The sequence below is a fragment of the Macaca fascicularis genome, chromosome 19, assembly GCF_037993035.2.
Source record: "Macaca fascicularis isolate 582-1 chromosome 19, T2T-MFA8v1.1".
NCBI classification, from domain to species: Eukaryota; Metazoa; Chordata; class Mammalia; order Primates; family Cercopithecidae; genus Macaca; species Macaca fascicularis.
Window position 1 is genome coordinate 45,183,395 of NC_088393.1, and position 26,373 is coordinate 45,209,767.

General features: G+C 50.5%; 1 protein-coding gene across 4 annotated transcripts in view; it reads left to right on the plus strand.

Moving 5' to 3' along the window:
* The window catches only part of SIPA1L3 (signal induced proliferation associated 1 like 3), a 310,244-nt gene that overhangs the window by 230,388 nt on the left and 53,483 nt on the right, over positions 1 to 26,373 (plus strand). For 3 of the 4 annotated variants that reach the window (XM_005589068.4, XM_015441297.3, XM_005589067.4), the window contains exons 11-13: positions 10,010 to 10,261; positions 11,737 to 11,874; positions 22,271 to 22,398. In XM_005589068.4, the coding sequence (XP_005589125.3) occupies positions 10,010 to 10,261; positions 11,737 to 11,874; positions 22,271 to 22,398 (518 nt within the window). The remainder of the gene's footprint in view (positions 1 to 10,009; positions 10,262 to 11,736; positions 11,875 to 22,270; positions 22,399 to 26,373) is intronic. The other variant, XM_045380076.2, reaches the window with a different exon arrangement.

The window sequence follows — 26,373 nt, forward strand, 5'->3', positions numbered from 1 at the left end:
CTGTCACCTTAGATTATCTAAAACAATTCCAGATCCTGGAATGTACCTCTATACAATAAAGACCTTTTTTAAAAAATTACACCTAACAAATTTAGCAGTAATTTCATGTATTTCTTGTTTTTTGTTTGTTTGTGTTTTATTTATTTATTTATTTTATTAATTTTTTTTTTTTTTTTTTGAGATGGAGTCTCACTCTGTTGCCCAGGCTGGAGTGCAGTGGCACCATCTCGGCTCAGTGCAACCTCCACCTCCCGGTTCAAACGATTCTCCTGCCTCAGCCTCAGCCTCTCGAGAGGCTGGAACTACAGACATGTGCCACCATGCCCAGCTAATGTTTGTATTTTTTGGTAGAGACAGGGCTTCCCCATGTTGGCCAGGCTGATCTCAACTCCTGACCTCAAGAGATCTGCCTGCGTGGGCCTCCCAAAGTACTGGGATTACAGGCTTGAGCCACCACACCTGGCCTTAACAGTATTTTCTTTTTCTTTCTTTCTTTTTTTTTTTTTTGTGAGATGGAGTCTCGCTCTATTGCCAGGCTGGAGTGCATTGGCGCTATCTCGGCTTACTGCAACCTCTGCCTCCCAGGTTCAAGCGATTCTCCTGCCTCAGCCTCCCAAGTAGCTGGGACTACCAGCACGTGCCACCATGCTCAGCTAATTTTTGTATTTTTAGTAGACATGGGGTTTTGCCATGTTGTCCAGGATGGTCTCAATCTCTTGACCTCATGATCCGTCCACCTCGGCCTCCCAAAGTGCTGGGGTTAACAGACGTGAGCCACTGTGCCCAGCCAACAGTAATTTCTTAATGTCAACTATCTAGGCTGGATTCACACCTATAATCATAACACTTTGGGAGGCTGAGGTGGGAAGATCACTTGAGGCCAAGAGTTCAAGACCCAGCCTAGCCAACACAGTGAGACCCCCATGTCTGCATCTCTGCCCAAAGGAAAAAAAAAATAGTGCAGTTGTAACCCCAGCTATTTTTAGGCTGAGGTAGGAGGATCACTTGAGCCCAGGAAGCTGAAGCTACAGGAAGCCATGATTGTGCCACTGCACTCCAGCCTGGGCAAGAGGGAGACCTCATCTCTTTGTTTTTTTTTTTAACAGTTGTTCATCAGAATTCTCCTATTAGGCAGGGTACGGTGGCTCACGCCTATAATCCCAGCACTTTGGGAGGCCAAGACAGGCGGATCACCAGGTGGGAGTTCAAGACCAGCCTGAACCAAGCTGGAGTTCAAGACCAGCCTGACCAACAGGGAGAAACACTATCTCTACTAAAAATACAAAATTAGCTGGGTGTGGTGGCGCATGCCTGTAATCCCAGCTACAGGGAGGCTGAGGCAGGAGAATTGCTTGAATCCGGGAGGCAGAGGTTGTGGTGAGCTGAGATTGCGCCATTGTACTTAGCCTGGGCAACAAGAATGAAGCTCCGCCTCAACAAAAAAAGAATTCTCCTATTGTATTTGATTGATGTATCTCTCAAGGCTCTTTTTTTTTTTCCTTTGAGACAGAGTCTCGCTCTGTTACCCAGGCTGGAATGCAGTGGCACAATCTCGGCTCACTGCAACCTCCGCCTCCTGGGTTCAAGTGATTCTCCTGTGTCAGCCTCCTGATTAGCTGGGACTACAGGCGTGCAGCACCATGCCTGGCTAAATTTCATGTTTTTCATAGATACGGGGTTTCACCATGCTTCCCAGGCTGGTCTTGAACTCCTGACCTCAGGTGATCTGGCCGCCACAGCCTCCCAAACTGCTGGGATTACAGACATGAGCCATTGTGCCTCGCCTTTTCCTTGCAGTTTATTTTGGAAAGAAACCAGGTCACCTGTCCTTGGAATTTCCCACTTCCTGGCTTTAGCTGGCGGCCTCCCCATGGTGTTCTTTAGCCTGTTGCTCCACCACTGGTATTTTCTGTAAACTAGAGTCAAAGATGGAAGCTTGCTCAGGCCCCAGTGTGATGTCTTTCGGCCGCAGCACTCCCAGGTATGCATCTGCAAGAAGGCACTGCGTGCCTGGTGTCCCTCTGCAAGTGACACTAAAGGCGAGCATAGGCTTCAGACAGTGGCACCTAGCATCACCACACGTCCCCTTCAGCCCTGTTTCACAGCCAAGCAGCCACTGCTAGGCACTGCCTAGATCCATCATTTCATGACAGCTTGCAGATGAGTGCCATCTTCATTCTGTCGTTCCTTCTTCATGTATTGGTTGGAATGCTTCTAAAAAGAGCTTTCTTTCTGTAACCGTTCAGTTACCCTGTGGTATAATTTGTACAGAGAAGGCAAGATAAAAACAGTTTTCAGAATAATGAGTTGGTCCCTAGCAACCTCCAGAAGTGACCAATGAGAGAGATGCACCATGTTCCCAGCTCTGGAAGCAGTGCACGGAGGACAGCCGCGAGGCCTTGGCCTCATGGAGTGAGGCCCTAGTGGGTCAGGGGAGACAAACAGTAAACAAGTAAATGAATGAGATGATTTCAGATCACAGAATGGGGAGGCAGGAGAGCATAGCGGGGGAGGCAGGCTCTGCAGTGAGGCAGGCTGTCTAGGTTTGAATCCCAGCTCTTCCCCTTGTTACCTGCAACCCTAGGGAAGTGGCCTCACCACCCTGTGCCTGGTTTCCTCATTTGTAAAACAAGGACAATAACGTCCTTTCCACAAGAGCGTTTGTGAAGTTGAAGAGATCCAACTTGTAAAGCACATAGGACAGGTCAGACCCAGTGAATGGCTTGTGACTGTGGAGTGCTGGTGGCTCTCAGCACTTTTGGAGGCCAAGGCCAGAGGATCACTTGAGCCCAGCAGTTTGAGACCAGCCTAGGCAACATAGCAAGACCTCGCCACTACAACAATTTTTTTTTTTTTTTTTGAGACAGAGTTTTACTCTTGTTGCCCAGACTGCAGTGCAGTGGCATGATCTTAGCTCACTGAAAGCTCCACCTCCTGGGTGCAAGCAATTCTTCTGCCTCATCCTCCTGAGTAGCTGAGACTACAGGCATGCACTACCACACCCGGCTAATTTTTGTATCTTTAGCAGAGACAGGGTTTCACCATGTTGGCCAGGCTGGTCTCAAACTCCTGACCTCATGTGATCCGCCCGTCTCAACCTCCCAAAGTGCTGGGATTACAGTGTGAGCTACCACACCCAGCCCAAATTTTTAAAAATTAGCTAGGTGTGATGGCACATGCATGTAGTCTCAGCTACTCAGGATGAGGTAGGAGGCTGAGACTGCAGTAAGCCATGATCACACCGCTGCACTGAAGCTTTCTCAAAAAAAAAAAAAAAACACCACGCTCGGTGGCTCACGCCTGTAATCCCAGTACTTTGGGAGGCCAGTACTTTGGCAGGCGGATCACAAGGTCAGGAGTTTGAGACCAGCCTGGCCAATATGGTGAAACCCTGTATCTACAAAAAATACAAAAATTAGCCGGGCATGGTGGCGCACGCCTGTAATCCCAGCTACTCGGGAGACTGAGGCAGGAGAATCACTTGAACCCAGGAGGCGGAGGTTGCAGTGAGCTGATTGCGCCACTACACTCCAGCCTGGGTGACAGAGTGAGACTCCATTTCAGGAAAAAAAAAAAAAAAAAAATGGGACAGTACTTGGCCTATAGGAGGCGCTTGAGAGACACTGATGCTGAGGTACTGGATGTGAGGACTGTAAAGGGCACATAACCCACATTGGACAGGGTGGTCTGGGAAGGCCCGAAGGTGAGAGCAAAGGCCCTTGGCTCGGAGACAGACCAGAAAGTGGGCCTGCATGGCTGCAGCAGATTGAGCCAAGAGGAGGACACAAGATGGGGTGCCGATGAGTACTGTATTCACAGATGACCTTGCTGGGCTCACACCAGGGCTGGTGTGATCTCTGCTTTATAGATGAGAAAACCGAGGCCCAGGGCAAACAAATCATTTTGCCGTGTTGCACAGCTAGTAAGCAGCAAAGAAAATTCAAATCCAGGTTGGCCTGTCTCCATTATACTGTGCGGTCTCCGAAAGCCATCACAAGCTGTTAATACGCGGGCATGCGAGTGATTTCCCCACCCTCACTTTCCTGAGTCGTGCTTGCTCTCTCTTCCCTTGGTGGGGGACAGTTCTGAGCAGGCCTAAACCCTGAACCTGAGGGTGTGGCCACCCCTACCCACACCCCCGATGGCTCAGCCTCAGGACTCCAGTCACGCCCCAGGTATCTCCCGTTCCCAGCCCTCTTCCCCTGCCGCCTTCCTCCTCTGCCCAGAGCCAAAGCGCAGCCACACCTGCTCACATCTCTGCAGGGGCAAGTCAAGGCCAGATAACCCCACAGGCGAATGCCCTGGTGACTACCCCTCTCGGGGAAGGACACGCATCCTTCTCCACACACTCCCATGGGTGCACACGATAAGCCAGCTCGCCCGTTGCATGACTGTCACCCCAAACATGCAGGTAGGGCCAAATGAAACGCAAAGAAAAGTGTGCGGTTCTCCAGCTTTGGGGAGACAGGGCCAGGGAGAGTACAACCAGACAGACGAGTTCTCCCTGCCCTATTCGGGAGGAAGACCTTCCCTCCTGCTCCCTTTGCAAGGCGGCTGCTGAAACAGGATCTCCCATTTGCAGGGGTGGGTGTGGGTCAGGACTTGGGTGGTTTTTGTTGTTTTTCAAATGCAGAGGTGTGTAGCTGACCTCATTTGCAGGGCTGATAACCCTGGCTCTGGGCTCTCTCCAGCCTCTTGGCTCAAATGTCTGTTGCAGTGAACGCTGAGGGGAGCAGGGAGGACGGGACAGAAGTGCCATCACTGCCACCAGCCAGGCTGCATGGCTTGCACGCCAACCCCATGCTTTCCCTCTCAGACACCGAGGAGAATACACAGTGTCTTCCTCCTACCCCCTGGGCCACAAGGCTGAAGTTTTGTTTGTTATGTTTTGTTTTGTTTTTCTTCTTTTTTTTTTTTTTTTTTTTGAGACGGAGTCTCGCTTTGTCACCCAGGCGGGAGTGCAGTGGCACAATCAATCTCGGCTCACTGCAAGCTCCACCTCCTGGGTTTACGCCATTCTCCTGCCTCGGCCTCCCGAGTAGCTGGGACTACAGGCGCCCGCCACCTCGCCCGGCTAGTTTTTTGTATTTTTAGTAGAGATGGGGTTTCACCGTGTTAGCCAGGATGGTCTCGATCTCCTGACCTCATGATCCGCCCATCTCGGCCTCCCAAAGTGCTGGGATTACAGGCGTGAGCCACCGCGCCGGCCATTTTTCTTCTTTTTTTTACACGAGGTTTCACTCTCCTTGCCCAGGCTGGAGTGCAGTGGTGCGATTTCAGCTCACTGCAACCTCCACCTCCTGGGTTCAAGCAATTCTCCTGCCTCAACCTCCCAACTGGCTGGGATTACAAAAGCCCACCACCATACCCAACTAATTTTTGTATTTTAGTAGAGATGGTATTTCTCCATGTTGGCCAGGCTGGTCTCAAACTCCAGACCTCAAGCGATCCACCTGCCTCAGCCTCCCCAAGTGCTGGGATTACAGCCATCAGCCCCTGCACCTGGCCGATATATTGTTAATTGGGAATAGAAAAAAAAAAAAAGCAAGATACTATACAGAGGTATAACGTGCTAGTCTTTGTATTACTATTTTATTTTATTTATTTATTTATTTTTTATTTTTATTTATTTATTTATTTTTTTTTTGAGACGGAGTCTCGCTCTGTCACCCAGGCTGGAGTGCAGTGGCGCAATCTCGGCTCACTGCAAGCTCCGCCCCCCAGGTTCACGCCATTCTCCTGCCTCAGCCTCCCGAGTAGCTGGGATTACAGGCGCCTGCCACCATGGCCGGTTAATTTTTTTTTGTATTTTTAGTAGAGACAGGGTTTCACCATTTTAGCCAGGATGGGCTCGATCTCCTGACCTCGTGATCCGCCCATCTCGGCCTCCCAAAGTGCTGGGATTACAGGCGTGAGCCACCGCGCCCGGCCTATTTAATTTTTTTGAGATAGTCTCACTCTGTTGCCCAGGCTAGAATGCAGTGGTGTGATCATGGCTCACTGCATCCTTGACCTGCCAGGCTCAAGTGATCCTCCCTCCTCTGTCTCCCAAGTAGCTGAGACCATAGGCATGTGCCACCATGCCCAGATAATTTTTTTTAATTTTTTTGTAGAGACAGGGCCTCCCTATGTTGCCTAGGCTGATCTCAAACTCCTAGGCTCAAGTAATCCTTCCACCCTAGCCTCCCAAAGTACTAGGATTATAGGCATGAGCCACTGTGCCTGGACTTTGTTACTATTTTAAATAATATTTTGCTTTCCTGCATAAGGTATTTCTGAAAGAATGCGTAAGAAACTGGGAGCAGTGGTTGCTTCTGGTAGTTGAAACTGGAGGATGGGAGTGGGAAACAGGGATGCATTTTATGTCATTTTAATCCTTAAAAACAATTCAAGGGTCCAACGTGGTGGCTCATGCCTGTAATCCCAACACTTTGGGAGGCCGAGGCAGTTGAATCACCTGAGATCAGGAGTTCGAGACCAGCCTAGACAACATGGTGAAACCCAGTGTCTACTAAAAATACAAAAATCAGCCAGGCGTGGTGGCGGGCCTGTAATCCCAGCTACTCAGGAGGCTGAGGCAGGAGAATCACTTGAACCCGGGAGGTGGAGATTGCAGTGAGCCAAGACCGTGCCACTGCACACCAACAAGGGTGACAGAGCAAGACTTCATCTCAAAAAAAAAATCTTTTTTTTATCAATACATGAAGCAGGCCTTCTCAAATGTTACCGTGTATCAACATCATCACAGGCAGCTCAGTCAAATGCAGATCCTTGGGCCCTGCCTCAGTGGGGATTCTGTTACATGTAATCTGGGGTGAGGCCCAGGAACCTTCATTATTTGCTGAGCTCTTGATGATTTAGATGATGGTCATTTTCAGGTCACTGGGGAGGGCGAGAGCCGGGAGGAGCTGGGGCAGAATCTTTTCCAGAGCCCCAAGGTGGTTTGGCTGGATTTCAGAAAGTGGAAGCGAGGCTTTTGCTTCTGTTTGTGGGAAAAGCAGGCAGACTGTCCTTAGAATCAGCCGGAGTAGGCAACCGCATCAGCTCTGATTTGTTAAGCACTTGGTACGTGCAGACTCTGCTAACGCTCAGAGAATGCTCACAGCCAGCCCCATCTTACAGATTAGGAAACTGGGGCTCTGAGAAGAGAATTCCTCACCCAAACCCATATAGGTGATGACGGGACTAGAATCTGAACCAGCCATCTGGCCCCGCAGCCTGTACTGCTCCATGCTGCATGCTGCCTTCATTTTTTTTTTCTTTTTTTTGAGATGGAGTCTTGCTCTTGTCCAGGCTGGAGTGCAGTGGCATGATCTTGGCTCACTGCAACCTCCGCCTCCCAGGTTCAAGTGATCCTCCTGCCTCAGCCTCCCTAGTAGCTGGGATTATAGGCACATGCCACCATGCCTGGCTAATTTTTGTCTTTTTAGTAGAGATGGGGTTTCACCATGTTGGCCAGGCTGGTCTTGAACTCCTGACCTCAGGTGATCCACCCACCTCTATCTCAAAAAAAAAAAAAAAAAAGGACTTAGTGTGGTGGCTCACGCCTGTAATCCCAGCACTTTGGGAGGCCAAGGAAGATGGATTACTTGAGGTCAGGTATTCGACACCAGCCTGGGTGTCAAATGCCATTTCTACTAAAAATACAAAAATTAGTTGGGTGTGGTGGCACGTGCCTGTAGTCCTAGCTACTTAGGAGGCTAAGGCACAGGAATCATTGCAGTGAGCCGAGATCTCACCATTGCACTCCAGCCTGGTGACAGAGCAAGACTCCATCTCAAAAAGAACAAACAGGCTGGGCGCGGTGGCTCAAGCCTGTAATCCCAGCACTTTGGGAGGCCGAGATGGGCGGATCGCAAGGTCAGGAGATCGAGACCATCCTGGCTAACCTGGTGAAACCCCGTCTCTACTAAAAAAAAATACAAAACACTAGCCGGGCGAGGTGGCGGGCGCCTGTAGTCCCAGCTACTTGGGAGGCTGAGGCAGGAGAATGGCGTGAACCCGGGAGGCGGACCTTGCAGTGAGCTGAGATCCGGCCACTGCACTCCAGCCTGGGCGACAGAGCAAGACTCCGTCTCAAAAAAAAAAAAAAAGAACAAACAACTGATGCTCATTATCTCTCGTTGGCCCTGCCTAGAGCACAGGACAATTCTGTGCTAGTCATCGTGTTGGGGTAGGGGCTTGGAGAAAACTTGATTGGTCAGACCTGGGTCACATGCTCATACCTGGAGCCAAGAAGTGGGGTCAGCCCCACCCAGAGCCCGTATTAACAAAGACCTGTTATCAGGAGAGGGGGTAAGGGGAGAGACACCAGGCAGGCAGGAATGGCAGGTGTGCACTGCCCAGAGACAGTGATGGTACCCGTCCCCACCTCTGCCCAGGCCTGGCGTGTCTACAGGCTCTGTTAGACATTCATATTGTTACTGTTCCTCACCTGGTGCCTGGTGAGACATTGGCAGCTGCCAATCCAAAGAGACAGCCAGCAGACACTGCCGAGGGTCAGTTCCAGCCATGGTGCTACCGAGGGGTGCGGTGTGTCAGGCCCAGGGTGCCAGAGCGCATCCACCTGTGTCTTAGTCTGTTTTGTGCATCTTTGACAGAGTACATGAGATCGGATAACTGATAACAGAAATACATTTCTCACAGTTCTGGGGGCTGCAGGTTCAAGATCCAGGCACTGGCAGGATAGGGCCTGGTCTTTCTGCTTCCATGATGGTGCCTTGAACCCTGTGACCTCTGGAGGACAGGAACGCCATGTCCAAACACAGCAGAAGAGCGGAAGAGAGAGAGAGCCCACTCCCGCAAGCCCTTTCTATAGCAGCATTCGTCCATTCATGAGGGCTCTGCCCTAAGCTCCTCCCACCAGGCCCCACCTCCCAACAGTGGCATTGGGGGTTAAGTTTCCATCACATGACTTTTGGGGGAACCCACATCCAGACCATAGCAGCCTCCGAACCACCATATCCACCAGACCTTTTGCTGGATGACCATGAACTGGGTGGCTCCAGGGAACTCGGGAGACCCTCAGAGGATCAGCTTGATGGGCGCATGGGAGCTTCCAGGCTGAAGGCTCCTCTGAGCTCAGCTCTCACAGCTCCCGGAAGGTGGATTTCATGAGCACAGCTCAGGGACCCCTCCCATGTGGCACTGCAGTGGCAGTGAAGAATGCCAGCCCAGCCGGTGGATCTCCCTACCTCAAGCCAGGAGCACCGCGGTGCATGTGCCAGCCTGGTCTAGCGGGAGTCATAGGCCTCTCTGCATCTATTTCAAGGTTGTGGATTTCAGGGCTTTTTTTTTTTTTTTTTTTTTTTAAACCACCCTGCAAAGTAGGTCACCTGCTCCTCTTCCAGCTGCCTTTAAGATTCTTTGGAACAAGGCAGTTACTGTCCTTTGATTCTGAGGACATCTGCCTTTCTGGCCCTGAGGACCGCTAAGGGGGGCCAGGCAGGTCTGTGGAGGACACTGGCAGCCGTGTGGTCTGGGTCAGGTAGAAGCGAGGGGAGGGAACAGAGAGAGTGGGAGGAGGGGGGAGGAGATGAGGTGGAAGGGGCCGAGCAGTCGGAGCCCCTGTGTTGGGTCCCATCCTGGTTGAAGACTCTGAGCTGGTAAGTTTCAGACCATTTTAACGGGTATTCACTCGAATTTTAAAATAGACCATCCCCAGCCAGGCGCAGTGGCTCACTCCTGTAATCCCAGCACTTTGGGAGGCCGAGGCAGGTGGATCACCTGAGGTCAGGAGTTCAAGACCAGCCTGGCCAACATGGTGAAACTCTTTCTCTACTAAAAATACAAAAATTAGCCGGAACCCGCTTGAACCCGGGAGGCAGAGGTTGCAGTGAGCCAAGATCGTGCCACTGTACTCCAGCCTGGGTGACAGCAAGATTCTGTCTCAAAAAAAAAAAAAAAAAGCCATCCCGGTTTGCATTGGGCCAGGAGAACCCAGCCTAGACAGCAGGCCCACATGTTGGTAGGCTGGGGTCTTTCTGAATAACACAGTTTTTCTCCCCAGGGGTTGGCCGGAGACCTATGACATGAATACCTCGGAGCCCAAGACGGAGCAGGAAAGCATCACTCCTGGGGGCCGGCCCCCATACCGCAGCAATGCTCCCTGGCAGTGGAGCGGGCCCGCATCCCATAACTCTCTACCAGCCTCCAAGTGGGCCACTCCAACCACCCCTGGCCACGCCCAGTCCCTGAGCCGGCCCCCGAAGCAGACCTCCATAGTCCCCTTCCGGGAGTCCCAGCCACTGCACAGCAAGAGGTAAGCACCTGCGGGGGGGCAAACACTTCCCAATCCCCACCGGCCCACACCTGTCCTCTGCCCCTCCCTCTCTGCACTATTTCCTCCATCCTCTTCATCGCCTCAGGCTTTCGACCTTCCTTCTTATCCTTCTGTCTCCCTTGTTCCTCCCTCCCTCCTTCCCTTCAGCTTTCACCATGGGCCTCTTGTTTGGGACCCAGTGCTGGGGAGCTCAGCATCTGAGTTAGAAATTCACCATACTAAGTAGACAATTAAAGCTCTGCTTTTTTATGCTGGGCACAGTGGCTCACGCCTGTAATCCCAACATTGTGGGAGGTCAAGGCAGGAGCATTACTTGAGGCCAGGAGTTAGAGAGCTTGGGCAACATAGCGGAACCCTGACTCTATAAAAAACATTTATTAAAAATTAGCCAGGCGTGATGCACACCTGTGGTCTCAGCCACCCAAGAGACTGACGTGGGAGGATGGCTTGAGCCCAGGAGTTGGAGGCTGCAGTGAGCTGTGATTGCACCACTGCACCCCAGACTGAGCAATACCTCATCTCTGAAAAAAAAAAAAAAAAAAGCCGGGCGCAGTGGCTCATCTCTGGAAAAAAAAAAAAAGCCGGGCACGGTGGCTCAAGCCTGTAATCCCAGCACTTTGGGAGGCCGAGATGGGCAGATCACAAGGTCAGGAGATCGAGACCATCCTGGCTAACACGGTGAAACCCCGTCTCTACTAAAAAATACAAAAAACTAGCCGGGTGAGGTGGCAGGCGCCTGTAGTCCCAGCTGCTCGGGAGGCTGAGGCAGGAGAATGACGTGAACCCGGGAAGCGGAGCTTGCAGTGAGCTGAGATCTGGCCACTGCACTCCAGCATGGGCGACAGAGCAAGACTCTGTCTCAAAAAAAAAAAAAAAAAAAAAAAAATCTCTGTTATTTTTAAGGTGAAGGGACTGATAAGCACAAAATTTAGGACAGTGATTTCTTCCTGGAGGAGGCAGGGAAATGGAAGTGGGGAAGCCCACGGATAGATGTTATCACCGCCGTTCTAGTCCCGGGTTGGGTGGTACCTTAAGGGAGTTTGTTTTATGATGATGACAAATATAACTTATAGATACTCTTTTGAAGATATTATATATTAAAAGATAAAAAGAAAATTGTCCAAAAAAATGAAGGAATCCAACTTGCAGAGGGACATCTCGTCCCCGGGGGGCCAGAGGCGAGAACGGTCTTGGGCAGCCTGCAAAAGCTGTGGGTTGGGGGCAGCCGCAGTGGATCCGGGAAGAGGGGACCCAGGGGCATCCCAGCTTCTCTCACCCTGTGCTCAGCATCCTCCCCTTCATCCTGAGCAGTGGACAGCAGAAGGGATGTGGCTGGGCAGGGGAAAGGTCTGTCTGTCCGTCCGTCCGTCTGTCCATCTGTCTGTCCATCCTCCCAGGGCAGGGGTACCCTCCCACTCACCCTCTGCCTCCTTCCTCCCCTTGTCTCCTTCCAGGCCTGTCAGCTTCCCAGAAACCCCTTACACAGTATCACCAGCAGGGGCCGACAGAGTCCCTCCCTACCGACAGCCTTCTGGGAGCTTCTCCACCCCCGGCTCGGCCACCTACGTGAGATACAAGCCATCCCCAGAAAGGTCAGCCTCTCTCCATTCTTTTCATGTTAAGGGATCTGATGAAAACTGTGGCTCCTTCTTCCCCAGGAAATGCACACCCCCACAATTCTATTTGCCATTTTATGGTGTTTCTGGACCCCTGAAGGTCCTCAGAGGACCCAGCCCCATGGGGTGGTTATGTCTCATGTTTTGGAGCGAAACTGGGCCGGGCTGGGCAGGACCCATCGTTGGCTTTCCTTGCAGCAGAATTGTGGTTGCTGTTCTCTTGACACCTGTCGAGGAAGAGCATCCACCATCCAGCACGGCCACGCATCTAACTCTCTCCAGCCCTAAGTCCCTAGGACCCGGCTGCCAGCATTACCCAGTTTTCGAGATCTTTCAGGCTTCAGTTCTGCCCGCTTGTGTCCATCTGCAACCTGGCAGCCTGAGAGATCTCCCCAAACCCTCCATGACTCCCCAGTGTCCTCAGGATAAACTTGGCATTCAAGGCCCTTCAGGTTCTGGCTCCGGCTGAGCCTATTCCCCAGCTGCCTTCAGCCCTCGTGCCCTCTGTTCTTCCTCCGCCCCCAGGTCTCTGGGGCAGCCACATCAATCCCAGTCCTTGGGCCTGAGCCGTGGGCCTCATCCTGTGAATGTCCCCTTCCTCCTTCTCCCTGCAGTGGTCCTCCTCCTGAGCATCTCTGTCACCCATCCCACCTCCTTTCCCTGCTTTCTTGCCCAGGCCACCACAGTGGGCTTCCAGCCTTCATCTCACCTCCTCTGGTCAACCCTCCACTTAACAGCCAGAGGGATCTTTCTGTGTCTTTTTTTTTTTTTTTTTTTTTTTTTTTGAGACCGCTCTGTTGCTCAGTCTAGAGTGCAGTGGCATGATCTTGGCTGACTGCAACCTCTGCCTCCCAGGTTCAAGTGATTCTCCTGCCTCAGCCCCCTGAGTAGCTGGGACTACAGGCTCCCGACACCACACCCAGCTAATTTTTGTATTTTTATAGAGACAGAGTTTCACCATGTTGGCCAGACTGGTCTCAAACTCCTGACCTCAAGTGATCCGCCCGCCTCAGCTTCGCAAAGTGCTGGGATTACAAGTGTGAGCCCCCGCGCCCGGCCAGATCCTTCTATATCTGAACATGCCTGTCCCCTGCTCCAAACCCTCTCACCACTCCCAGAGCCCTCCGGACACAGCTTTGGCCCCTCCCTGTGGCCACCAAGGCACCTGGCACCCTGCGAGTCTTGTGCAGTGCCACACGTCAGCCACACCAGCCACTCCCAGCTTCCTAGGGGGACTGTCTGCATTTCAGAGCCTTGATGGTATTCCTTCCTTGGCCTGAATGTGCTTCACACTCCTCACCCACACTCCCCCTGTCCTACCAACTCGAGCTTCTGTGTCCCTCTCCAGAACGCTTCTCTGGAGCTCCCTCTTGAGGCAAGGCGCTGCCCCCCAATTCCCTGTGTATTTCCTGACCATGGCCTTGAGCACTCTCCATCTTTATTAGCCAGCTAAGAGTGTGCGTGCTTGCGTACGTGCATGTGTATGCACCTGTAAGAGAGCGAGAAAGAGAGCGTAAGCGTGCTGTTCAAGACCTCCCATCACATAGTACAGAGTTTGACACATGGCTGATCTTTGGTATATATTGGATGAAAGGATAGAGTGAGCAGGTTTGTTAAAAATGAAACCACCTACCTTAAGACAAGGAATCAGGCCACCAAACCAGTAGTTCTCAGTCTTTAGCAGGCATTGGAATCATCCAGAGGAGGACTTGTTAAAATACAGATTACTGGGCCTGAGCCCCGAATTTCTGACCTGGTAGGTTCGGGGTGCTGCACCAGGGACCATTCTCTGAGAGTCACCACACTCATCCGTTGTTAGATTCTAAGCCTCTTGTTCAACTGGGGAGACATACCCACTGTTTCTTCTTCTAGTGGCCACCGTTCAGCTTTCATTCAGCAAAGGTCTCAAGAGTTTTCTCGCATGCCAGGAGGAGTATCTGAGATACTCAGTTACGAGAGGGTTCTGTAGTCAGCCCTTGCTGATCGTGATGGAGAGGATGGTAAAAACCACGTGCACTCTGATGAGCACTCTAATAGAGGAAGAGGGAACATAGCCCAGCCCTGGAGGTCTAGGCTGGCTGCCTGGAGGAGGTGACATCTGAACAAAATTTTGAGGGACCAGTAGGAGTTTGCCACAGAGAGGAGAGAAAAAGTCATTCCAAACAGAGCAAAGGCCACAGACATGAACAAGCAAGATTAACATGGGAGAATCAGAGAGGAATCTGGTATGTGTGGGACACGGGGTGTGGGGGCACCCAAGCGACAGCAGGGGCTGAGGTTGGTAATGGCAGTTAGTGCAACTTGCCAGTAACACAGGTGCTGGCAGTGGTGTTACCAAAAGCTCTTGGGAACTGTTTTGTTTTTGTTTTTGTTTTTCCCCTAAAATCTTGGTATCTCCCTTTATATTTTCTGTTAACTTTTTATTTTGTAATAATTACTGAGTCACAGGAAATTGCCAAAAAAAGACATACAAGTGGCCGGGCACAGTGGCTCATGCCTGTAATCCCTGCACTTTGGGAGGCCAAGGCGGGTGGATCATCTGAGGTCAGGAGTTCGAGACCAGCCTGGCCAACATGATGAAACCCCATGTCTACTAAAAATACAAAAAAATTAGCTGGGTGTGGTGGCACGCGCCTGTAATCCCAGCTACTCAGGAAACTGAGGTGAGAGAATCGCTTGAACCAGCTAGGTGGAGGTTGCAGTGAGCCAAGATTGTGCCACTGCACTCTAGCCTGGGCAACAAGAGCAAAAACTCCATCTCAAAAAAAAAAAACATACAGGGAGAAAGTCTTGTGAGCCTGAACCCTTCACGCAGCCTCCCCTATTGTTAACATCTTGTATGGTTATAACGCAATATCAAAGCAGGAGGTTGACATGGGTACAGGCCTGCAGCTTATTCGGAATTCACCAGTTATGCATGCACTCATTTGTGTGTGTGTGTGTGTCTATAGCTCTGTGCAATTTTATCACATGTGAAGTCTTGTGTAACCATCACAGGGTGCCTCATGCTATCCTTTTACAGCCATACCCATCTCCTCCCCCTATGCCTAACCCCTGGCATTCACCATTCATCTGTTCTGAGGCTCTTTTTTTTTTTTTTTTTTTTTGGACACACAGTCTCACTCTGTCAGCCAGGCTGGAGTGCAATGGCACGATCATAGCTCACTGAAGCCTCACTCTCCTGGGTACAAGCAGTCCTCCCATCTCAGCCTTGCAAGTAGCTAGGACTGCAGGCATGCACCACCACACCCAGCCAATTTTTCTTTTCTTTCATAGAGACAAGGTCTCACTGTGTTGCTGAGACTGGTCTTGAAGTCCTTGCCTCAAGCCATCCTCCCAGCTGGACGTCCCAAAGTGCTACAGGCGTGAGCCACCGCACCCAGCCTGTCTTCTTTAATTGTTGTTATTTCATGATGAATGTTAGATAAAAGAAATTGGATGCACATATGCTTCAGAGGTTGTCTTTTTCACTCAGCAGAATATCCTTAAGGTTCATCCACGTTATCGCGAGTCTCTGGTTCATTCATTATGCTGTTTATTCCGTGGTCTGGATATACCACAAATTAACCACTCACCCTATACCACAGTTTAACCACTCACCCATCAAAAGACATTTGGGGGAGTGCATATTCAGGGCACTTTGAATCTATGCTCCTGGGTTGAAATGAAGTTTTTTTAAATATTAAAAATATATTTTTTAAAAAATTTAAAAAGAAAGACATTTGGGTAGTTTCCGAGTTTTGGCTATTATAAATATTCATGTGGTGAACATGTACATTCAGGCATACAGGTTTCTGCATGCAAATAAGTTTTCATTTCTCTGGGATAAATGCCCAGGAGTACAATTGCTTACCGTATGGTAAGTCCATTTTTAGTTTGAAAAGGAACTGCCAAACTGTTTTCCAGAGTGTCTGTATCATTTTACATTCCCACCAGCAGAGCGTGAGTGATCCGGGTCTCCACATCCTCACATTTGGCGTTGTCACTGTTTCTCATTTTAGCTATTTTGATAGGTGTGCAGTGATATCTCACTGTGATTTTAATTTGCATGTTCCTAATGGCTAAGGATGTTGAACACCTTTTCACGCCTTACTTGCCAATCCTGTATCCTCTTCAGTGAAGTGCCTGTGCGTGTCTTTTGTGCGTCTTCTAATTGGATGCAATGGTGTTCAGTGTCTGAGAGTTCTTTGGACGTTCTAAATACAAGTCCTTCGTCAGATATGCGATTTGCAAATGTTTCCTCCCAGCCTTTAGTTTGTCTTTTTTACAGGGTCTTTCACAGAACAAAAGTTTTTTTTGTTTGTTTTTTTTTTTTGAGACGGAGTCTCGCTGTGTCTCCCAGGCTGGAGTGCAGTGGTGTGATCTCGGCTCACTGCAAGCTCCGCCTCCCGGGTTCACGCCATTCTCCCGCCTCAGCCTCCCAAGTAGCTGAGACTACAGGCGCCCGCCACCACGCCCAGCTAGTTTTTTTTTTTTTTTTTTTTTTTTTGTATTTTTAGTAGAGACGGGGTTTCACCATGTTAGCCAGGATAGTCTCGATCTCCTGACCTCGTGATCCACCCACCTCGGCCTCCCAAAGTGCTGGGATTACAGGCTTGAGCCACCGCGCCCGGCCTAGTTATTTATTTTTTGAGACGAAGTCTTGCTCTGTTGCCCAGGCTGGAGTGCAGTGGTGCCATCTCGTCTCACTGCAACTTCTGCCTCCCAGGTTCAAGCGATTCTCATGCCTCAACCTCCCATGAAGCTGGGATTACAGGTACGCACAACCCTTCCAGCTAGTTTTTGTATTTTTAGTAGAGACAGGGTTTCGCCATGTTGGCCAGGCTGGTCTCAAACTCCTGGGCTAAAGTGATCCTCCTGCCTTGGCCTCCCAAAGTGCTGGGATTACAGGCATGAGCCACCACACCCGGCGTAAGTTTTTTTATTTTGATAAGGCTCAAATTATCTTTTTTTTTTTTTTTTTTAAATTTTATGGATCAGGTTTTTGGTGTTGTCTAAGAATTCTGCTCAGTGCTAGGTCCTAAAGATTTTCTCATGTTTTTTTCTGGAAGTTTTACTGCTTTACATTTAAGTCCATGATCCATTTTGAGTTTGTTTTTATTTTTGTATAAGGTGAGAGGTTTAGGTTGAGGTTCCTTGATTGCCTATGGTTGTCTGATTTACTCCAGCGCTATTTATTGAAAAGGTTATCCCCACTCCACTGTACTGCTTTTGTTCCTTAAGGCAAAAAGTGCTTTTGTTCCTTAAGGCAAAAATGGGGGAGTGCAGAATTAATTGGATATCCTTGTGTGGATCTGTTTCTGAGTTCCATTGATCTCTATTCATGATCTCAGCGACTCCTCCCAGCAACTCCTTGAGGTGGGTAGTTTAATTACCCTCATTTTACGGAGGGAAAACTATAGCTCAGTGAGGTGAATTCACTTGGCTAAGGTCACTCTGCCAGGATGTAACAGAGCCAAGATGAGAACCCAGGACTATGGTTCCAGAGGGCTGACCCTGACAGCACTTTGGGAGGCTGAGGTGGGAGGATTGCTTGGGCCCAGGCTGTCAAGGCTTCAGTGAGCCAGGTGTGCAACATTGCACTCCAGCCTGGGTGACAGACTGAGATTCTGTCCCAAAATAATTAATTAATTAAGAGGGAAGGGGCTGGGCTCCGTGGCTCAAGCCTGTAATCCTAGCACTTTGGGAGGCCGAGGTGGGTGGATCACGAGGTCAAGAGTTTGAGACCAGCCTGGCCAAGATGGTGAAACCCCGTCTGTACTAAAAATACAAAAGTTAGCCTGGGCGTGGTGGCAGGTGCCTGTAGTCCCAGCTACTCAGGAGGCTGAGGCAGGAGAATCACTTGAACCCGGGAGGCGGAGGTTGCAGTGAGCTGAGATCATGCCACTGCACTCTAGCCTGGGTGACAGAACAAGACTCTGTCTCAAAAAAAAAAAAAAAAAAAAAGGAAGGAAGGAACTGGATCACTTGCCCACCCCTCAACCCCTGGCAAGGTTACATTGCACCCCTGTGGCTGTGTTAACTGTCAGGATTTACTCAAGTCACGTTGACAGAGGGCTGGCTGCCAGAGTGGAATCTGGGCAAGCAGGAACAGAGAAGGTGATGACTGCTGGGGTGGCAGCCAACAAGGCTACATCATCTGACCATCATTTTGCCCAGGCATCCTGTCATTTACCTGTCTATTGTTCCATCTGCCCTGTGAGGCTCCTGCCCACAGTCCTGTCTATCTTGGTGCTTTCCTCTATGGCCAAAAGGGAAGCTCAAGCCGGCATCCCATAGCCCAACCCTGCTCCCCGTAAGGTGCCTCCCCAGAGTTAGTACCTCCAGCTTCTGCGTGGAGACACCTGAAACCACAGCTAGTCAGCTCCTCCCAAAACCCCAAACCTTTTATCTATAAAGTGAGTTATCTTCCAGGAAGAGATAATTACTTTAAAATTACTCAGATGAGGTTAAAGACAACAATTTTATCTTCTGTACTGCCAGAGATGTTTCCCCAGAGCTGTATGTGATGAGATGCTGGGATGTCCCGATTTCCAATCAGTTTGACCAAAATTGGACAGTGATAGACATGGTCCCAAATGGGATATGTTCAGCATCCCAATGAATGGCCAACACAGGTCAGTTTGCATTGGGATGATAAAAAGTCTTGTTAGTTGGGTGGGGCACAGTGGCTCACACCTATAATCCCAGCACTTTGGGAGGCCGAGGTGGGCAGTTGCAGGCAGATCACTTGAGGAGTTTGAGACCAGCCTGGCCAATATGGTGAAACCCCATCTCTACTAAAAATACAAAAAACAGCTTGGCATCTTGGCGCGTGCCTGTCTTCCCTTGGGAGGCTGAGGCAAGAGAATATCGCTTGAACCCTGGAAGCAGAAGTTCGCGTCACTGCTGCCCTCCAACCTAAGCAAAAGGGCAAGACTCCGTCTCAAAAAACCAAAAGTCTTGTTAGCAAGAGAAGTACATGGTTGGATAAAGTACAGGTTGTCTGATTGGGGAGAGGAGCTGAGAGATGAAACAAGGTCAAATATGCCTGACGAAAGAGGAGGGTCTATCGATTAGGTTTAGCTGCATAGTATACAAAATAGTGGTTCTGACAAGATTGTTTCTTTCCCCACATTAACGGGAAACCAGGCCCCTCCTCCTTGATGTATCGCTGTCCTTGGCCTTTTGCCTCCTGGTTCAAGGTGGCTGTTCAAGCTGTAGCCTTGAGGAGGTGGTGAGGCAAAGGCACCCGCAGCACACTGGTGAGGAGGCTTCGAGGCTGGAAGTCACGTGTGGTGCCTCCACCTTTATCTCATTGGCCAGAGCTGCAAGGGATCCTGGGACATGTAGTCTGGTGATCCAGTCTCATTGCTGCCCCAGATACAGTTGGGATTCTGTTACCAAGGAGGAAGGAGAGGCTAGTCATGGGGAGCAGCCTGCAGCGTCTGCCACTCAGACTTTCCGCTCTCCCCGGGCTCATCCTAGCCATTTTTCCTGAGTGCCGAGGATTTCACAGTGACTTTTTGGGAAAACTGAGTAAGTGCATCAACACTCCGATCTCCAGCAAGGATGGAGCCACATTTTACCAGGCAGCTAGCCAGGTGTGAAGTCAGCTAGTAAGGTGAAGATTGCTTATAGTCAAAGTTGCTTTTGTAAAACCCCTTTGATTGCTGGAAGCTGGGCCCTCAGACTTTGAGAAAAGTAAGAATTCACGTTTTGTACATCCTGTGTTTGGGCTCTGTCTTCCTCTCCTGGAAGTGTCAGAGGTCAAGGTCTGGTTGAGGGCAAGGAGGATGGTGTGTTTTTTCCTGGCAAGTGAGTAGAGTTGAGTTTTCAGAGAGTGCAGTGCTCCTTGAAACACCCCTCTACTGTGCTCAGGGTGTTGAAGCCAGGGGGTTAGAGCAGGGTCTCTGTAGAGACAGTCCTGGCTTTGAGCTGGCAGGGTGACCCTGAATAAGTCAATTACTTTCTCTTTGGCATCTTGGGGGATCCCAGTTTATGACCTCACCTCCCCCTGCCAGATCCTCCCAAGTTGAAAGTACAGGTGCCAGGAGCCAACCAGGGAATTGCAATATCAATACTTTTTTTTGTTGGTTTTTTTTTTTTTTTTTGAAATGGACTCTCACTCTGTCGTCCAGGCTGGAGCACAGTGGCACAATCTTGGCTCATTGCAACCTGCAACCTCTGCCTCCCGGGTTCAAGTGATTCTCCTGCCTCAGCCTCCCAAGTAGCTGGGACATCACAGGCACACACCACCACACCTGGCTAATTTTTGTATTTTTAGTAGAGACGGGGTTTTGCCATATTGGCCAGGCTGGTCTCAAACTCCTGAGCTCTAGTGATCCACCTGCCTTGGCCTCCCAAAGTGCTGGGATTACAGGCGTGAGCCACCACGCCTGGCTAATATCAACATTACTAATCGAGGCTCAGTAACTCCCCCAGAGCACAGGGCCTGTGTCAGTGAGGTACTTCTGGCTGAAGCAACCAAACTTTGGCTCAAACATTGTAGGAATTTGTTATCTCACAGAAAAGGAAGTTAAGGAGCAGGGCAGGTTCCAGGGAGGGTGAACCCAGCTTCTTGACCACATTATCAAGGGCCAGATTCCTTCTGCCTCATCTCTTCCACCATCAGAGTGGGCCTCACCTGCAGGCTGGTAGCAGGACGGCAGCCGCAGCTTGTGATGTTAAGTCTGGACCCAGCAGCATCTGGAGGGCAAAGAGAGGCCATCTTTTCTTGTCATCCCTCTTAGGAGCAAGGAGATTTCCCAGAAGCCTCTGGGCAGACTTACCCCGTTTCAGTCAGACGGTGCTGGGTAACAGACACCTGAAAGTCTCTGTGGCTTAAATCAGCAAAGTTTATTTCTCGGCCCCTCCTCAGTTCCACTGCTGGTTGGCAGGGACCTCTCAGGACCCAGGCTCCCCAGGCAGCCAGCAACTCCCAGTCACTTCCCTGACAGCTCAGCTACGAGCACTGGTCACATAACTCCATTCAGCCAGTCTCAAGGGACCCGGAAGTGTGTCCCGCCACCTGCTTGGAAGTGGAGAACTGGAAATGTTTTGTGGGCGTCTTAATAACTCTGACCTCCCTTCATGTCTCATCAGTCAAAATTGTGTCACAGGCCTGTCTCTGAACCAACCTGAGGCAGGGAGAAGACTTTCTACCACAACCGACTGTGATCCAGGGAGGACTGGACATTAGGAAGTGTCTACAAGATTCACCCCATGGTTGTAGACAGGGCCGCTGGGGCTGGGCGTGATGGTTCACACCTGTAGTCCCAGCGCTTTGGGAAGCTGAAGTAGGCAGATAGCTTGGGCCCAGGAGTTCGAGACCAGCCTGGGCAACATAGTGAAACCCATCTCTACAAAAAATACTAAAAATTAGCCAGGCATGGTAACATGCACCTATAGTACCAGCTACTCAGGAGGCTGAGTTGGGAGCATCGCTTGAGCTGGGAGGCAGAGGTTGCAGTGAGCTGAGATTATGCCACTGCACTCCAGCCTGGTTGACAGAGCGAGACCCCATTTCAAAAAAAAAAAAAGAATGCCACTGGGACATGAGGGCACAGTGAGAGCCTTCTACCACCACCTCCCTTAAATCCTAGCCTTGCCTGTGAGTGTGTGAAGCCGGCCTCCAGGAGGACCTCTGTCTAGGGGATAACTTTATTCCATCCACTCCCCAACCCTATGAGGTAGAAAATGTTACCTCGTGAACTGACCATGGTAGAACAGGCAGAGTTCTAGCCCATCAGCCAGGTGTCCCAACTTACCATGTGTCAGGAGTCAGCCCATGGCTAAACACTGGGCATGACGGGGCATCCTTCAGTCCTGAGAAGGGCTTACTGTTATTGCCTCTTGACAGCTAAGGAAACTGAGGCTCGGGGCTAGGAAGTGGCTGCATCTGTCTAAGCAAGAGGCCATGGTGAGGTCTGAAGCCCCAATTGCCCAACTCAGGGCCTGCTGCACCCATGAGTGCTTCCCTAGCCTGCTGTCTCCATCAGAAAGCAAGGCAGCCCGAGATAAGCCTGGGGCTGTAGCTGCTGGGGACGTTCACCCCATGTCACAGCCAGAAAACAGGACCCCTGAGAGGAGCCCAGGGGTAGGGCTGTCGTCCCAAGCGGCCTCTGCCCCCTCCTTCCCCGAGGAACCCGCCTTGCCCCACCACCACCAGCTCCCTGGCAGGCTTCCCAGGCGAGACTCTCATCCTGGACCCGCAGCTAATAGCACGTTTCCAGGCTTACTCATCCAGCCTTGCTAACAGGTTTCTCTCTGTCATCCACGGCAGAGCCTCCCATGTGTCTAAAACCCCACTGGCAAGCAAGGCTGAGGCTCAGGTGGTTTTCGACACAGGCTGGTCTTTCACCCTGGGCACGTCTCCTCTCGTCCCCTGCAGGTACACGGCTGCCCCACACCCCCTGCTATCTCTTGATCCCCACTTCAGCCACGATGGGACGTCCAGCGGCGACTCCTCTTCCGGCGGCCTGACAAGCCAGGAGAGCACCATGGAACGCCAGAAGCCAGGTAGGGCCCCCACCAGCTACTGTGCCCACCCGCCCACCTCACTCCACAGGACCTCTTACTTAGAGCTTGACAGGCGACACTCCCCCTCCTGTCAGTGACAGATAAAACACGAAAGAAAGCTGTAAGCGCCACGTGTAAGACTAGAGAGGGCACCCAGGAGAGCAGCGGAACCAGGGAGCGAGATCCTTATCCGTCCAGATGAGGCATCGGCAGGTTTCGTCTGCTCCCGCTGATAAGGCTGGAGCCAGCGTGCAGCTGTGTGACACAGAGCTGGGAGCCACCAGGGAAGGTAGCTGAAAAAGATTAAGCATGATGCTCTCAGGAGCAGGACTGACTGCGTCCTGTGGCTTTTCATTACATAAACCCTCCTATGTTGTTTTCAACTTTTATGGACATACAGCACATGTTAAGAACCCACATGGCTGGGCGCAGGGGCTCACGCCTATAATCCCAGCGCTTTAGGAGGCCGAGGTGGGAGGATCATCTGAGGTCAGCAGTTCGAGACCAGCCTGGCCAACATGGTGAAACCCTATCTCTACTGAAAATACAAAAACTACCCGGGCATGGTGGCACGTGCCTGTAGTCCCAGCTACTCGGGAGGCTGAGGCAGGAGAATCGCTTGAACCTGGAAGGCGGAGGTTGCAGTGAGCCGAGATCATGCCACTGCACTCCAGCCTGGGTGACAAAGCAAGACTTTCTCATAAAAAAGAGGCCAGGCCAAGGCAGGTGGATCATTTGAGGTCAGGAGTTCGAGGCCAGCCTGACCAACATGGTGAAACCCTGTCTCTACTAAAAATACAAAAATTAGCCAGGTGTGGTGGTACATGCCTGTAATCCCAGCTACTGGGGAGGCTGAGGCAGGAGAATTGCTTGAACCTAGGAGATAGAGGTTGCATTGAGCCGAGATTGATGCACTCCAGCCCGAGCGACAGAGCAAGACTCTGTCTCAAAAAAAGAAAAGAAAAGAGCCCACATGATGAGTGCATAGCCTGATAATCTATCACAGAGTGGACACACCCAGGCGGGAAACAGAACATGGCTAGCCTCCCCAAACGCCCATTCCCCTCCCAGTTAGTATCCCCAAAGGAACCCTGTCCTACTTCTCATAGCCTGAGCTTTGCCTGGTTTTGAATTTCATGGAATACAGAATCACACTGTGTCTATTTTGTGTATGTGTGTCTGGTTTCTGTCACTCAGTGTTACACTGGTGACAGCCAGCCCTGTGAATGCACAGTGTATCGCAGTATCTGAGCGGTATCCCCGGTTGTCTGAATGAGGCACAATGTATTGCCACATCCTGGTGTTGATAGACATTTGGGTTGTTTACAGTTGGGACTGCCTAGAGCAGTGTTGCTGGGAACATTCTTGTGCCTGTCTTTTGATGAACATATGCTCACATTTCTGTAGGGTATACACCTGGGAGTGAAATTTCTAGGTCATATGTTTAACTTTTTTATTTTATTTTATTTTATTATTATTTATTTTTTTGAGACAGAGTCTCACTCTGTTGCCCAAGCTGGAGTGCGGTGGCGCAATCTCAGCTCACTGCAACCTCCGCCTCCCAGGCTCAAGCGATTCTCCTGCCTCAGCCTCCTGAGTAGCTGAAACCACAGGCATGCGCCACCACTCCCATCTAATTTTGTATTTTTAATAGAGACAGGGTTTCAACATGTTACCCAGGCTGGTCTTGAACTCCTGACCTCAAGTGATCCACCCACCTCAGCCTCCCAAAGTGCTGAGATTACAGGTGTGAGCCACCGCACAGGGCCAGTATGTTTAACTTTATAAGAACGTGCCAAACTGTTTCCCAAAATGACAAAGCATCTTATACTCTGTCCAGCAACATGTGAGAGTTCTAGTTGCTCTATGCCCTCACCAGCCTCTGTGTTTCATTTATTCCAATGGGCAGGTGGTGCCATCACATTGTGGTTTTATTTATTATTTTTTAAAAACATTTTTTGTAGAGACAAGGTCTTGCCAAGTTGCCCAGGCTGGTCTCGAACTCCTGGGCTCAAGTGATCCTCCTACCTCGGCCTCCCAAAGTGGTGCTGGGATTACAGGCACGAGCCACCGCACCTGGCTGACATTGTGTTTGTAATTTGCGTTTTTCTGAAGACTGCTGAAATTGAGCATCTTCTCAATGTTTCTTCCCCATTATTAATCAAGTTGTGAACTACTCAGATGAATATTTTAAACATAATTCCATAGAACAAACCTGTAGCCCCTTTGAAGTCTGAGAACTAGCAGTTGAATGGGCAAGATGGATTCAGAAGGAAGCAAACAAATAAGCAATGTTAGAAAGCGGTGACGTCAGAGTGGGAGGGGTGGAGATGTCCTCTTAGGGAGTGTTTGAGAATTTCCAGGCAGCTGGCAGAGCTGACCCCATCAGCACACCAGCTCTCCCAGCTGCTGCGGGGTATGGAAGAGGCTGCATGCCCCAAGATTTGTGGCCTGGAGAATTCCTTAGTGTCTCAGCCCATGGTTCTCTTAAACCAGAGACAATGTCACACCTATAATCCCAGCACTTTGGAAGGCCGAGGGGGGCGCGGATCACCTGAGGTCGGGAGTTTGAGACCAGCCTGGCCAACTTGGTGAAACCCCGTCTCTACTAAAAATACAAAAATTAGCCAGGTGTGATGGTGCATGCCTGTAATCCCAGCTACTCGGGAGGCTTAGGCAGGAGAATCACTTGAACCAGGGAGGCAGAGGTTGCAGTGAGCTGAGATCGTGCCATTGCACTCCAGCCTGGGTAACGAGAGAGAAACTCTGTCTCAAAAAAAAAAAAAAAAAAAAACAAACCAGAGACAGCGGTTGGGCTTCAGGGAAGCAGGTAGAACTGCTGGGGCCTCAGCCTCTTTGCTGCCTCCAGGGCGTGCGTGGTTTGCTCCTGTCCTCAGCACACTTAATCATGCCTGTCACTGCCCCTAATTCTGTCATCTTTGCTCCAAGACAGATAGATTTGGATCCCTTTTTTCCTTTTTCCTCACCAAGTTCAGAAAAAGAGAAAAGTGTTGCTTGGCTATTTTATTACACACCAAAGTACAAAATGGGGAGGAAATGTCTCCCGCATACACCATGGGCCCCAGATAAGAAACTCACTGTTGCCCTTCCCTTCCCTCTTCCGTCTCCTGGAGCTTGGCTCCCCACTCACTTCCTTGACCTTGTTATAGTTGACTCCTAAAGTTGCTGCTGCCACACACACACGCCCACACAGATCAGGGAAATCTGTTTAGAAATCATCGTGAGGCCGGGCGCGATGGCTCACGCCTATAATCCCAGCACTTTAGGAGGCAGAGGCAGCTGGATCACTTGAGGTCAGGAGTTCAAGACCAGCCTGACCAACATAATGAAACCCCACCTCTACCAAAAATACAAAAATTAGCTGGCATGCACCTGTAATCCCAGCTACTCAGGAGGCTGAGGCAGGAGAATCGCCTGAACCCAGGAGATAGAGGTTGCAGTGAGCTGAGACCGCGCATTGCATTCCTCGGAGACAGACTAGGACTCCGTCTAAAAAATAAAAAAAGAAATCATTGTGAGGTCTAGAATGTATTCAAGACCCAGAAAAAAGGTCGGGCACAATGGCTCACACCTATAATCCTAGCACTTTGGGAAGCTGAGGTAGGAGGATTGCTTGAGGCTAGAAGTTCGAAACCAGCCTGGGCAACCTAGTGGGACTCTGCCTCTACAAAAAAAAAAAATAGCTAGGTGTGGCAGTGCGCACCTATGGTCCCAGCTGCTCAAGAGACTGAGGGTTAAGGATGGCTGCAGCTTGAGGCTGCAGTGAGCTGTGATCCACTACACTGTAGCCTGGGCGACAGAGCAACACCGTCTCAAAAAAAAAAAAGGTAGTTCACTACAGATGGCAAGGATCAGGCTTCGCAGCAAATGTGGGGGTTTGCCCAGCCCCGATGGAGCGAGCCATCCTAATAACAGCCGCACGGTTTTGTGGACTGTGCGGTGTGCAGCGCTGCA